Source organism: Chiloscyllium plagiosum, chromosome 21 (assembly GCF_004010195.1).
Source record: "Chiloscyllium plagiosum isolate BGI_BamShark_2017 chromosome 21, ASM401019v2, whole genome shotgun sequence".
In the NCBI taxonomy this organism is placed as follows: Eukaryota; Metazoa; Chordata; class Chondrichthyes; order Orectolobiformes; family Hemiscylliidae; genus Chiloscyllium; species Chiloscyllium plagiosum.
Window position 1 is genome coordinate 42,831,473 of NC_057730.1, and position 14,049 is coordinate 42,845,521.

Sequence of the window (14,049 nt, forward strand, 5' to 3'; positions counted from 1 at the left end):
GTGGTGGAGGCTGGTACAATTGCAACATTTAAGAGGCATTTGGATGGGTATATGAATAGGAAGGGTTTGGAGGGATATGGGCCGGGTGCTGGCAGGTGGGACTAGATCAATTTAGGATAACTGGTCGGCATGGAACCGAAGGGTCTGTTTCTGTGCTGTACACGTCTATGACTCTGACTTAAAATAAAGTTCCCACATCTCAGACAGAAGTGACATGCCCTTTTTCTTTAAATTGCAACCCTGATTCTAGACTCCCCAACCAAGGAGAAAAGCTTCTCCACATCTCTCCTCTCTATCTGCTTCAGTGAGATCATCTCCTCTCCATCTAAACCCTTAACACTATGGCAGTCCCAGTCTCTGTTTGGAAAGTTAAAATCCCCTACCACAACCACACTTATTCTTAAATAACTGAAATCTCCTTAAAATTTGTTTCTCAGTTTTCCGCTGACTATTAGGGGGTCTATAATACAACCTCAATAAGGTGATCATCCCTTTTTTACTTCTCAGTTCTATCCAAATAACTTCCCTGGATGTATTTCTGGGAATATCCTCCCTCAGCACAGCTGTAATGCTATCCCTTATCAAAAATGTCACTCCCCTCCTCTCTTGCCTCCCTTTCTATCCTTCCTGTAGCATTTGTATCCTGGAATATTAAGCTGCCAGTCCTGCCCATCCCTGAGCCATGTTTCTGTAATTGCTATGATATCCCAGTCCCATGTTCCTAACCATGCCCTGAGTTCATCTGTCTTCCCTGTTAGGCCCCTTGCATTGAAATAAATGCAGTTTAATTTATTAGTCCTACCTTGACCCTGCCTGTCCTGACTGTTTGACTCACTTCTGTTCTCAGCTGTACCCGTATAGGAACCACAAGATGTACCATTCCGTCAGTTTAAGTTCATGTGTCATTCATAGTACATTATGCAAACATGATTACTGAAACAATGCTGTCACTGTCTGGGCTGTTCAAAGAAACCCTCAGTCAATATGGGAGCAAGTTTGAGTTGATCGGCTATGACCTCCACTGTATCACCATTGTGAGGACACAGCCAATGATACCAGGAATTCAGAGGCTAACTTGAGAGCAGGAGGAGTAAGAAAAGGAAGAATTTAAGAGGAGGAGAAATGGAATTAGAATATGAGTCACTTCATCTCTGGAAAGGCTGAAAAAGTATACTTGCCTTTACCACCAGTGCTCCTTTATACCCAACTTTGGTATCAATCTGAGATACTCCATCCCAGCGTCATTTTGGGACAGGAATCTACAATAAATGCCAGCAGCAAAACCCTTCCCAAAACATTCCAATTTACACAAACTGAGATCAACTAATCTCCCTAATGCATTTTATCAAGTCAAACAGTCCAAAAACAGACTCTTTGGTCCAACTCGATCATGCCAACAAGACATCCCAATCTGACCTGCTCCTATTTGCCAGCATTTAGCCCATGTCCCTCTAAACCTTTCCTATTTATATACCCATTCAGTTGTATTTTAACTGTTGTAATTGTACAAGCTTCCACCACTTCCACTGGTTGTTGGATCCATACAGGCACCATCCTCTACTTGAATAAGTTGCCCCTCAGGTCCCTTTTAAATCGTGCTCCTTTCACCTTAAACCTATGCCCTCTAGTTGTGGACTTCCCCATCCTAGGAAAAAGACCTTGGCTATTCACCCTATCCATGGTCCTCATGATTTTAGAAACTTCTATAAGGTCACACCTCAGGTTACAACACTCCAGGGAAAAATACCCCAGTCTGTTCAGCCTCTTCTTTTCGCTCAAACCCTCCATTCCCACCAACATCCTTGTAAATATTTTCTCCACCCTTCCATGTTTAACAACATCCTTCCTGTAGGAGGGAGGCGAGAAATTCTAAAAGTGGCCAAACCAATGTTCTGTACAGCTGCAACGAAGTGGCAACTCCCATTCTCAATGTTCTGACCAATGAAGGCAAGCATACAGAACGCCTTCTTCACTACCTTGTAACTCCACTTTCAAGAAACTATGCATCTGCACCCCCCAGGGCCATACTATTAACTGTATAAGTCCTGCAAGGTTTGTGAAGGTTTGTAGCTCAGGTTGAGATTTAGGGTGTAGGTTTGATATCCAGACGTTTCATTACCTGGCTAGGTAACATCATCAGTGGCGACCTCCAAGTGAAGCGAAGCTGTTGTCTCCTGCTTTCTATTTATATCTTTCTCCTGGATGGGATTCCTGGGGTTTGTGGTGATGTCATTTCCTTTCGTTTTCTGAGGGGTTGATAGATGGCATCTAGATCTATTCTCAGGCATGCCTTTGCTTAGTCTGTCCTAGAGGCCTGGCTCTAGGAATTCCTAGAGGCCTGGCACTCCAACCACAACGCCATAAACAAACACAGATCTGGATGCCATCTATCAACCCCTCAGAAAATGAACAGGAAATGGCATCACCACAAACCCCAGGAACCCCATCCAGGAGAAAGATATAAATAGAAAGTTGGAGACAACAGCTTCGCTTCACTTGGAGGTTGCCACTGATGATGTTACCTAGCCAGGTAATGAAATGTCTGGATATCAAACCTACACCCTATAAGGCCTGCCCTGGTTTGCCTCACCAAAATGCAACACCTCACATTTATCCCAATCTGACCTCAACCCATTTGCCAACATTTGGCCTATATCCCACTGAACCCTTCCTATTCAGATACCCATCCAGATGCTTTTTAAATGTTGAAATTGTATCCACCTCTACCACTTCCATCTGCCTATTGGTTCATCTGATCAAGGTCCCATTGTACTCTGAGATAGTCTTCTTCACTGTTCACGATGCCATCTATTTTAGTGTCATCTGCAACTAACTATGCCTCCTATATTCAGATCCAAATCATTTATATAATGACGAAAAGAAGGGACCAAGTATCGATCCTTGTGTCACCCTGCTGTTCACAGGCTTTCGGTCCGAAAAGCAACTCTGTACCACTACCCGCTGTCTCCTACCTTCAAACCAATTTTGTATCCAATTGTCTAGCTCCCCCTGGATCACATGTAACCTAACCTTTTTAACCAGTCTACCATGTGGAACCTTCTCAAACATTTTGCTGACATCCATAAAGAAAACATCTACTGCTCTGCCTTCACCTCTTTGTCACCTCTTCAAAACTCAGTCAAGTTTATCTTGTGGGTGCCTTTACTTGTTTACCATTGTGGACAAAATGTATTGTATTGGAAAGCTTTTTTCAAATAATTGTTATCAGTGAGATCACTGCTTCTATTGCTGCTGTCATGATCAGGCAATGGGATGTGAATAAGACACAAAATTAGTCATGGTATGGAGGATTATATAAATGAACTCACCTTGGGGTTGTGAGTTCTTGTGTTGTAGGTTATCTTTATTAACTCACTCACCAGCTCGCTATATTCATTAATACCAGGTTCCTGTTCATTTATTCATAACCCTTTACTAACCTGTTATTTATTATTACATGGTTTCATTCATTCATAAAACCATAATTTGTAGTATATTTACGATTATAATATGGACTAAAATTAAAACATCCCCTTCTCCCCAAACACCTCAAACCATTATCAGGCCTATTTCTACATCAAAAACGATCTCTGAATAGGTGTCAATATCATAAAACAATACCATCCCCATCAAGTCTCCACGAAACATTATAATATCAATCAGCCCTTTCCAACTGTGTCTCAGACCTGAAACACCAAACAGTTTCTCCAATTGGCCTGTACTTGTTGAGTACCTTTTAACTGGGCCACTATCCCCTTAACTAACAAAACAGCGCTTCCATGAAATTGCGTGAATGAATGAAACTCACACCGGCAAATAGTAAACAAACCTCCCAACCCAGCTGCGGTAATCAGTTTAATATCCTTTACTCTTTTATGAAGTACAGGTACAATTTCTAACTTACTTAGAGCATGTAGGCCTAGTATTTTTTATTAACATTTATTAATTTAAAAGACAAAAGGACTAACACCTCTCAATTATACAAGCAGACAGGACAGACACCTTTAATCCTATCAGGAGTAGCAGCCAGCACTTGTTTTAATCCATCTTCTGTCTCCCAGACTAAAACTAGGAGACACATCCTAAGAATAAGAGGTTTCACTTTTAAGCCAAGGATGAGAAGAATATTTTCCCCACAGAGGGTTGTAGTTCTGTGAAACTCCCTTCCCCAAATGTATCGGTGCAGACCGAACGTTAAATTTATTCAAGGCATTAGATTTTTGCTGGACAAGATGATCAAAGGTTATGAGGCAGATAGCAGAATGGAGTTGTGATGGCAAACAGATCAGCCGTGATCTTACTGAATGATGGAGTGGGCTGAATGATCTACTCCTCCTAAGTCCTCTATTCTTCTGCATTAGAGTTACTCCATGATGTCACCCCAATGCCTGTATTACAGCTGGTGGAAGGTTGCTGACTTTCACTGGGGAGACTGCAGACACCCTGCAAATGATGCAGCCAAACAATGCATGGGACACAGTGAGCTGCAAGCTGGAATCATACAAATGAGGAAGCAGTGTGAAGTTGTTATACATCCAGCTTACATAGGAACAAGCGAAGGCAGACTGCCATTTACAACATTGAGATGTGAACAAATCTTTCGTCATAGAGCTACTAGCTAACAGCTTAGAGAAATGATATCAGAAGTAAGATTTTCCATTCCCAGAATCACAGAAGGCCATTCAGCCCATTGTGTCCACACTGGCTCTCTTCAGCATTTTAGTTTGTTGCCGATTTCTAGTCTTTTTCCCATTAATCCTCTACATTGTTTGTATTTAAATAATCATCCATGCCCTTTAGAATTCCTCAACTGAGCCTGCCTCCACCACACTTCCAGGCAGTGCATTAGAGACCCTAACCACCCACCATGTGATAATGTTTTTCTCACCTGACCTTTGCTTCTTTAAAGCTGCCCTCAGGTTCTTGATCCATTTACAGATGGAAACCATTTTTTAATATAGGGAAAAACCTGAAACAGTTTAATTTCAAAAAAAGCAGATGAGGGGTAAACAGGAACCTTTAACATTCTGCAGGCATTTGATGGGGATAAACATGGATATGTTTTCATTTTCAGGGAAGAGCAAGGATAAGGACAATATAGTTAGCAATAACTCCAGTGAGAAACTTGCTTGTCAATTAGTATTCACATTGTGGAATTTGTTATCCCAAACAGTAGAAGCAGCTGGCAGAGAGAGATTTAAGTGAAAGCAAATTGAACATATGAGGGAGAAATGAATCGAAGATGTTTATAGAATTAGGTGAAAATGGGTTGAAAATGGTTTATGTGGTGCTCAGATGACCAACTAGACTGAATGGTTTATTTCTGAACTGTACATTTGATGGAATAGTTTATTGTGCCTCAGTTTCACATGACAATAAAAATGTTTTTTTCAGCTGCTAACCAGTTGTAACAAATGCATTTCTCTTCTGCCAGTTTCTTTGGAGCATACAGTATGGATGTGATTACCAGCACTGCATTCAGTGTGGATGTCGACTCGATCAGCAATCCAAATGACCCATTTGTAAAAAATGTCAAAGAATTAATAAAATTCAGCCTCTTTGATCTCAGCATTATCTTTTCTGGTAAGTCATTACATCTTTTTCCCTCTCCAGTTGGTTGCTGTGTCACTCATGTCATGTTGCTCTCATTGCAAAATTTTAGCAATATTTTGTAAGAAAATCCTATTGAGCAAAAGATGAAGGGATAGGTCCAACAGCAGACCCTATTGAATAGCCTATCAAAACTAAACCTGACCCAATGAGTTTTCTGTGTGCACCCATCTTTATAATTCTACATTTGAGTGCTAGGAGACTTTTTCTCCACAGTTTCTTCAAACAAATTACTGGGAATGTCTTGGGGCCATTGAAGTTCAGAATCAGTCAGTGGGTGCAGTGATTGTAACGAGATCATACAATATGAGTTCCCTGATTGGGGCTGTTAATCTATTCCAATCAGGGAGCACTGGCTGACTGATAATAATAGGAGTGTCAGATATCCTGTTACTCTGAGAGCTGGTTCTGAGGCAGCTGGATCAGTTTCAAGGACTTTCCAATAAAGTGTAAATAAAGGGTGACTTGATGATGAGGTACCTGCCTTTGTGGAGTTATTCAGTGGGTGTCATGTTTACTCCAGCTTTAGAAGATGATGGGTTCAAACCCCACTCCATTGAACACACCATCCAATTAATAATCAGTGCAGAGCTCATTAGCACTGCACTGTCAAGAGGTACAATTGTTGAAGAAATAGCAAATTATTTTTGCTCTCAGATGGGTGTAAAAGATCAATTTTGAACAGGGACAGTTTTCAGTTTCTTGCCAATAATTTATTCCTCAAACAGCATCACCTGAAATCATTTCTGTTCATTATTATTTAATTCTGTGTAAAAGTTGATTGCTAAATTTCCTATTTTGCATTTCCAACATTTGATTTTGCTGTCAAGTAATGTGTAAGGATGTGAAAGTTGACTCGACACAACTTTTTTTCCTTCTTGCTGTATCTCCCCCACCCCCCTACCCCTCCCTCTGTTCCCCATCTGCTCTCCATGCTTTCACTCTTTTCCTCTCCCTCACTTTCTCTTCTTCACCCCCTGCCCCATTTCCCTTTCAATACTCTCTCTTTCTCTCTCTCTCTCTCTGCACTCACCCTCTCTTTCCTCCCTCTCTCTGGTACAGTATCCTCCTTTCTAAACCTGTGCAAATGGTGTTATTGACCATCTATATGACTTAGCTTCTTAAATTCCAGTTATCTTTCCTTCCATTATTCCGATCCTGGAAAAAATGGGTGTCAGCTTCTTCCCAAAAGATGCAAGCGACTTTTTCATGAAAGTCATAACAGATTTGAAGGCAAAGCGACAAAAAGAAGTGCACACTGTGAGTGTTAAAGTAATCATTGAAATGGTTCCAGTTCCTGCATGTGTTTCACCACCCTCAATGCTGACCCTCTCTGAAAGGGATGTAGCAGTAACTAGTGGAGACTGATGCTTAGCAGGCCATTATGGAGTTGGTGTTCAGTCTGATTGCAGACAGCTGTGCCGTCTCACCCAAGGATTCGGTGTAATCCAAGATGTAGGTCAGGAAAAAATTGTGGCTGTAAGAGCTGCTCCTTTTTTTTTGAGGTATTTTCAGTGTTGGAGCTGAATTCCTTGAATTCCAGGAGCAGTAATTACTGTTTTATAAGCTCTTGCATTGTTTTGAAACTTTGGGGAGAAAAGGTCAAAACAACGGCATTTTTTAAAAAAAGCAAAGGAGACAAAGGCAGTGACCATGTGGTGGGAAGTGAATCAATGGTGAAAGAAACCTGCATTGCTGTCTGACCCAGTAGTGAACTTGCATAGCCACTGCCTCTGCTGTTTGATTCTCAAGTATCTCTGGACATCAGAGTTTGTTTAAGAAAAATAAACAAGCAGCGAAATTCACAGCTGACTCTGGAGAAACCTGTGGGAGAGATCGCAGCAGGGGAGCAGCTAAGTGACCAGTTTTTTCTTTGTAAATCCACACTAGTGAGTAGAATGGATTCTTTTTGATTGTACATTTTTATTGAGATCTGTTTCTTGATTAAATTTTAAAAATATAAAACGTAGGTATTAAGTTAGCCTGGAGCAGTGTTTTTTAGAGTAGTAAGACTGTGCTATTTTCAGGGTCTGTAGGTTGTTAAGGTGCAAAGACGGACGGGTGACCTCCAGGAAAGGTAAGAGAGGGAAGCAGGGAGTGCACGAGTCACCTGTGGCATTCCCCATCTCAAACAACTATGTTGTTTTGGAAAATGTAGGAGGTGATAGACTCTCAGGGGAATGTAGCACTGACAGCCAGGTATCTGATACTGAGACTGGCTCTAGTGTTATGAGAGGTACGCCTGGTTCCATGCAATTGATTGTGATAGGAACTCTCTAGTCAGAAACACAGACAGATGTTTCTGTGGCTGGCAGTGAGACTTCAGAATGGTGTGTTGCCTCCCTGGTACCCGGATCAAGGAGATCTCGGAGCGGATGCAGAATATTCTCAAAGGGGAGGGGGACGAGCATGAGGTTGTTGTACACATTGGAACTAACAACATAGAAAGGGATAAGTACGGAATTCCAAGAGAAATAGGAAGTTCAGCAGGAATTTAAAAAGGAGGCCCTCAAGGATAGTAATATCTGGATTACTCCCAGTGTCACAAGCTAGTGATGGCAGGAATAGAAGGATAGAGCAGATGGATGCATGGCTGAGGAGTTGGTGCAGGGGAGAAAGATTCACATTTTTGGATCAGTGAAATCTCTTCTAGGATAGAAGTGACCTATATAAGAAGGATGGATTGCGCCTGAATTGGAAGGGGATTCGTATAGTGGCAGGAAGATTTGCTAGAGCTGCTCAGGAGGATTTAAACTAGTAAGGGGGTGGTGGGGGGAGGAGGAGCGTGGAAACATAACCCAGGGAGATAGTGAGGAAAGAGAGTATCTGAGACTGATACAGTTGGGAAAAGGAATAAGTCAAACAGTCATGGCAGGCAGGAGCATAGTAGAGAATGAGGTAGGACTGATGAATTAAACTGCATTTATTTCAATGCAAGAGGCCTAACAGGTAAGGCAGATGAACTCGGGGCATGGTTTTGAACATGGGACTGGGATATCATAGCAATTACAGAGACATGGCTTGGGGATGGACAGGTCAGGCAGCACAATGTTCCAGGGTATAGATGCTAAGGAAGGATAGAAAGGGGGCAAGAGAATAGGGGGTGGTGTTTTTGATTAAGGATAACATGTGGTGTTTTTGATTAAGGATAACATTATTTAGGGGGGATATTTCTGGGAATAAATCCAGGGAAGTTTTTTGGGTGGAACTGAGAAATAAGAAAGGGATGATCACCTTACTGGAATTGTACTATAGATGTTACCCCCCCCCCCCTCAATAGTCAGTGGGAAGTTGTGAAACACATTTTTGTGGAGATCTCGGTCATCTGTGAGAATAATAGAGTGGTTATGGTAAGGGATTTTAACTTTCCAAACATAGACTGGGACTGCAAAAGTGTTAAGGGCTTGGAGGGAGAGGAATTTATTAAGTGTGCAATACTGATTCAGTATGTGGATGTACCTACAAGAGAATGTGCAAACCTCGATCTATTCTTGAGAAATAAGGGAGGGCAAGTGTCTGAGGTGTCAGTGAGGGGACCGTCTCCATAATTCTATTAGTTTTGGAACAGTGATGGAAAAGGATAGACCAGATCTAAAAGTTAAAGTTCTAAATTGGAGGAAGGCAAATTTTGATGGTGACAGGCAAGAGCTTTCAAAGGTTGATTGGGGTCGGGATGTTTGCAGGTAGAGACGGCGAGAAAGTGGGAAGTGTTCAAAAATGAGATAATGAGAGTCCAGAGACAGTATGTTCCTGTTGGGGTGAATGGCAAGGCTGAGAGGTGGAGGGAATGCTGGGTGACTGGAGAAATTAAGTTTTGGTCAAGAAAAAGAAGGGAACATCTGTCAGGTGTGGACAGCAGAGAATCAAGTGAATCCTTAGAAGAATATAAAGGGAGTAGAAATATACTTAAGTGTGAAATTAGGAGGGTAAAAAAGGGACATGACATAGTTTTGACAAATACGGTTAAGGAAAATCCAAAGGGATTTTACAAATACATTAAGGACAAAAGGGTAACTAGGTAGAGAATAGGGCCCCTCAAAGATCAGCAAGGTCACCTACATCTGGAACTGCAGGAGATGGAGGAGATACTAAACAAGTATTTTGCTTCAGTGTTTACAGTGGAGAAAGATATGGATGAGCTAAAACGTGGTGAAATAAATACTGACAATGAAAAATGTCCATATTACAGAGGAGGTGGTGCTGGATGTCTTTAAAACACATAAGGGTGCATAAATCTCTGGGCTGATCAGGTGTATCCTAGAACTCTGTGGGAAGCTAGGGAAGTGATTGCTGGGCCTCTTGCTGAGATAATTATATCAATGATAGCCACAGGTGAGGTGCCAGAAGACTGGAGGTTGCCTAACATGGTGCTACTATTTCAGAAAGGTGGTAAGGACAAGCCAGGGAACAATAGACCAGTGAGCCTGACATCAGTGGTGGGCAAGTTGTTGGAGGGAATCCTGAGGGACAGGACGCACATGATTTGGAAAGGCAAGGACTGATTAGGGATAGTCAGCATAGCATTGTATGTGGGATTTCGTAACTCACTAACATGATTGAATTAATGAAGTAAAAAAGAGGATTGATGAGGGCAGAGCATTTGATGTGTTCTGTATGGACTTCAGTAAGGCATTCGACAAGGTTCCCCATGGAAGACTTGTTAGCAAGATTAGATCACACAGAATACAGGGAGAACTAACCATTTAGATACAGAACTGGCTCAAAGGTAGAAAGCAGAGGGTGGTGGTGGATGGTTGTTTTTCAGACTGGAGGCCTGTGACCAGTGGTATACCTCAAGGATCAGTGCTGGGTTCACTGCGTTTTGTCATTTCTCCAAATGATTTTGACATGAATACAGGAGGTATGGTTAGTAAGTTTGCAGATGACACCAAAATTGGAGGTGTAGTAAACAGTGAAGAAGGTTATGTCAGAGTACAACAGGACCTTCATCAGATGGGCCAAGGAGTAGCAGATGGAGTTTAATTTAGATAAATGTGAAGTGCTGCATTTTGGAATGGCAAATCAGGGCAGGATTTTTGCAGTTAATGGTAAGGTCCTGGGAAGTGTAGCTGAACAAAGAGACCTTGGAATGCAGGTTCATAGCTCCTTGAATGTAGAGTTGCAGAAGAAGGGGTTTGGTATGCTTGCCTTTATTGGTCAGAGCATTGAGTGTAGGAGTTGGGAGGTCACATTGAGGCTCTACAGGACATTAATTAAGCCACTTTTGGATTTATGAGGAGAGGTTGGATGGGTTGACCTGGACTCAGTAGAGTTTAGAAGAATGAGAGATGACCTAATTGAAATATGCAAGATCATTAGGGAGGTTGACAGGGTAGATGCTGAGAGGTTGTTTCCCCCTTGTGGAGAGTCTGGGACCAGAGGATGTCTTCTTTCAAGTAAGGATTTATCTGCCAGAGAAGTGCAGGAATTTTTTATTTTCAGGGTAGTGTATCTGTGGATTATTTATCCACAGAAGGCTGTTTAAGCTGGGTCATTAAGAACATTTAAGGCTGAGGTAAAGTTTTCCTAAGTCAGGTAATCTAGGGTTAAGGGGAAGAAGGCAGGAAAGAGACATTGAAGATTATCAGATCAGCCATGATCTCCTTGAATGACACAGCAGACTTGCTGAGCCAAGTGGCCCACTTCTGCTCCTGTGTTTTATGGTCTTACATTTGGGTGGGATTTCAGAGACTAGGAAGTTGCTTCTAAGGAACCTGTTCCTGTGCTGAGCCCTTGCATTGTTTCATTCTCAGGATCGAGTCGATTTTCTGCAGCTGATGGTTGATTCTCAGGTGACCAAGAAGCAGAACGCTGACAGCAAGTTGACAGACAAAGGTATTGTCAGTAAAAAGCTGCTCATTCCCTTCATCGTTGTTTCTGTTCCTGAACAAAGAAAATTTACAGCCCAGGAACAGGCCCTTCAGCCCTCCACAACTGTGCTGATCCAAATCCAATGTCTGAATCTATTGCACAATTCCTAAGGATCTGTATCCTTCTGCTCCCTACCTACTCATGCATCTGTCCAGACGCATCTTAACTGAATCTACCGTGCCCGCTTCTACTACCTCTGCTAGCAATGCATTCCAGGCACCTATCACCCTCTGTGTGAAGTACTTTCCGTGTGTATCCCCCTTAAAGTTTTCTCCTCTCATCTTGGACATGTGACCTCTTGTTATTGAATCCCTCACCCTGGGAAAAAGCTTACTTCTTTCCACCCTGTGTATACCCTACATGATTTTGTAGACCTCAATCAGGTCCATCCCAATCTCCTCTTTTCTACTGAAAACAATCCTAACCTACTCAACCTCTCTTCATAGCTAGCACCTTCTATACCAGAGGTTTATCATCCTCATAAACCTTCTCTGCACCCTCTCCAAAGCATCCACATCCCTTTGGTAATGTGGCGATCAGAACTATACGCAGTATTCTAAATGCGGCCGAACCAAAGTGTTGTACAATTTTAACATAACCTGCCAGCTCTTACACTCAATACCCCGTCCGATGTCTTCTTGACCACTGTATCCACCTGTGCAGCCACTTCAAGGTACAATGGACCTGAACTCCCAGATCTCTCTGCTCATCAACTTTTCCCAAGGCTCTTCCATTTACAATATACTTCGCTCTCGAATTAGATCTTCCAAAATGCATCATCTCACATTTGCTCGGATTGAACTTCATCTGCCACTTCTCCGCCCAACTCGCCAGTCTATCTATATTCTCCTGTATTCTTTGACAGTCCCCTATGCTTTCTGCTACTCCACCAATTATCGTGCCATCTGCAACTTACTGATCAGACCACCAATGCCCTCTTCCAGATCATTTATATATATATATCACAAAGAACAGTGGCCCTAGCACTGATCTGTGTAGAACACCACAGGTCACCTTTCTCCATTTCGAGAACTTCCCTTCAACTACTACTCTCTGTCTCCTGTTGCTCAACCAGTTCTGTATCCACCCAGCGAGAACACCCTGCACACCATGTGACTTAACTTTCTCCATTATTTTACAATGGGAAACCTTATCAAACTCCTTACTAAAGTCCATGTATATGACGTCTACAGCCCTTCCTTCATCTGTCAACTTGGTCACTTCCTCAAAGAATTCCATTAAGTTGGTAAGGCACAATCTCCCCCACACAAAACCATGTTGCCGATCACTGATAAGCCCATTCTCTTCCAAATCTAAATAGATCCTATCTCTTTAGTACCTTCTCCAGCAACTTTCCCACCACTGACATCAGGCTCACTGGTCTGTAGTTACCTGGAATATCCCTACTACCCTTCTTGAACAGATTAGATTCCCTACAGTGTGGAAACAGGCCCTTAAGCCCAACAAGTCCACACCGACCCTCCAAAGAGCAACCCACCCAGATCCATTCCCCTACATTTACCCCTGACTAATGCACCTAACACTACGGGCAATTTAGCATGGTCAATTCACCTAAACTGCACATCATTGGACTGTGGGAGGAAACCGGAGCACCCAGAGGAAACCCACGCAGACACAGGGAGAATGTGCAAACTCCTTACAGTCAGTTGCCCGAGGTGGGAATTGAATCCGGGTCCCTGGCACTGTGAGGAGCAATGCTAACCACCGTGCCACCCTGCCGAACAGGGGGACAACATTTGCAACTCTCCAGTCTTCCGGCACTTCACCTGTGTTTAAGGATGCTACAAAGATATCTGTTAGAGCCCCAGCTATTTCCTCTCTCGCCTCCCCCAGCAATCTGGGGTTGATCCAATCCAGTCCTGGGGATTTGTCCACCTTAATATCATTTAGCCCACCCAATACATCCTCCCTCCTTTTCTCAACGTGATCCAGAGTAAACAAACTTCTGTATCTAATCTCAACATTCATCATGTCTGTCTCCTCAGTGAACACTGATGTAAGTGTTTGTAGAGGAATAAGACGGTGTTATTTTCTGAACCTGTAGATTGCGAAGGAGCAAAAATAGTCTTTGCAGTGATATGTACTTTCTGTCAGATGTGGGAGTTTAAAGAGAGTTTAAGGGTTACTGCGGATTATATCTGCCATAAATGCTGTTGGATGCAAATCTTATCAGATCGAGTGGGTCGGTTGGAAAGACAAATAGAAGTGATGAGGAATTTGCAACAGCAACAGTATGTGATGGATGGCAGTTATAGAAAGGGGGGAAAGTCTCAGATACAGTCACATAGATGGGTTAACTCCAGGAAGGGTAAGAGAGGTAGGCAGCTAGAGCAAGAGTCTTGTGTGGATATACCCATTTCAAACAGGTATGCTGGAAAATGTAGGGGGTGATGGATTCTCAGGGGAACGTAGCACAAACAGCCAAGTTTCTGGTATTGAGACTGGCTCTAATGCAACGAGGGGTACGTCGGCTTCCAAGAGATCAATTGTGTTAGGGGACTCTGTAGTCCGAGGTACAGACAGACGTTTCTGTGGCCAGCAGAGAAA

The 14,049-nt window shown here is 42.6% G+C and overlaps 1 protein-coding gene across 1 annotated transcript in view; it reads left to right on the forward strand.

The window, feature by feature from the left end:
• The window catches only part of LOC122560449 (cytochrome P450 3A21-like), a 57,113-nt gene that overhangs the window by 28,784 nt on the left and 14,280 nt on the right, over window positions 1–14,049 (forward strand). The window contains exons 7-9 of the mRNA XM_043711082.1: window positions 5,435–5,583; window positions 6,743–6,870; window positions 11,364–11,445. Coding sequence (XP_043567017.1) covers window positions 5,435–5,583; window positions 6,743–6,870; window positions 11,364–11,445 — 359 coding nt within the window. The remainder of the gene's footprint in view (window positions 1–5,434; window positions 5,584–6,742; window positions 6,871–11,363; window positions 11,446–14,049) is intronic.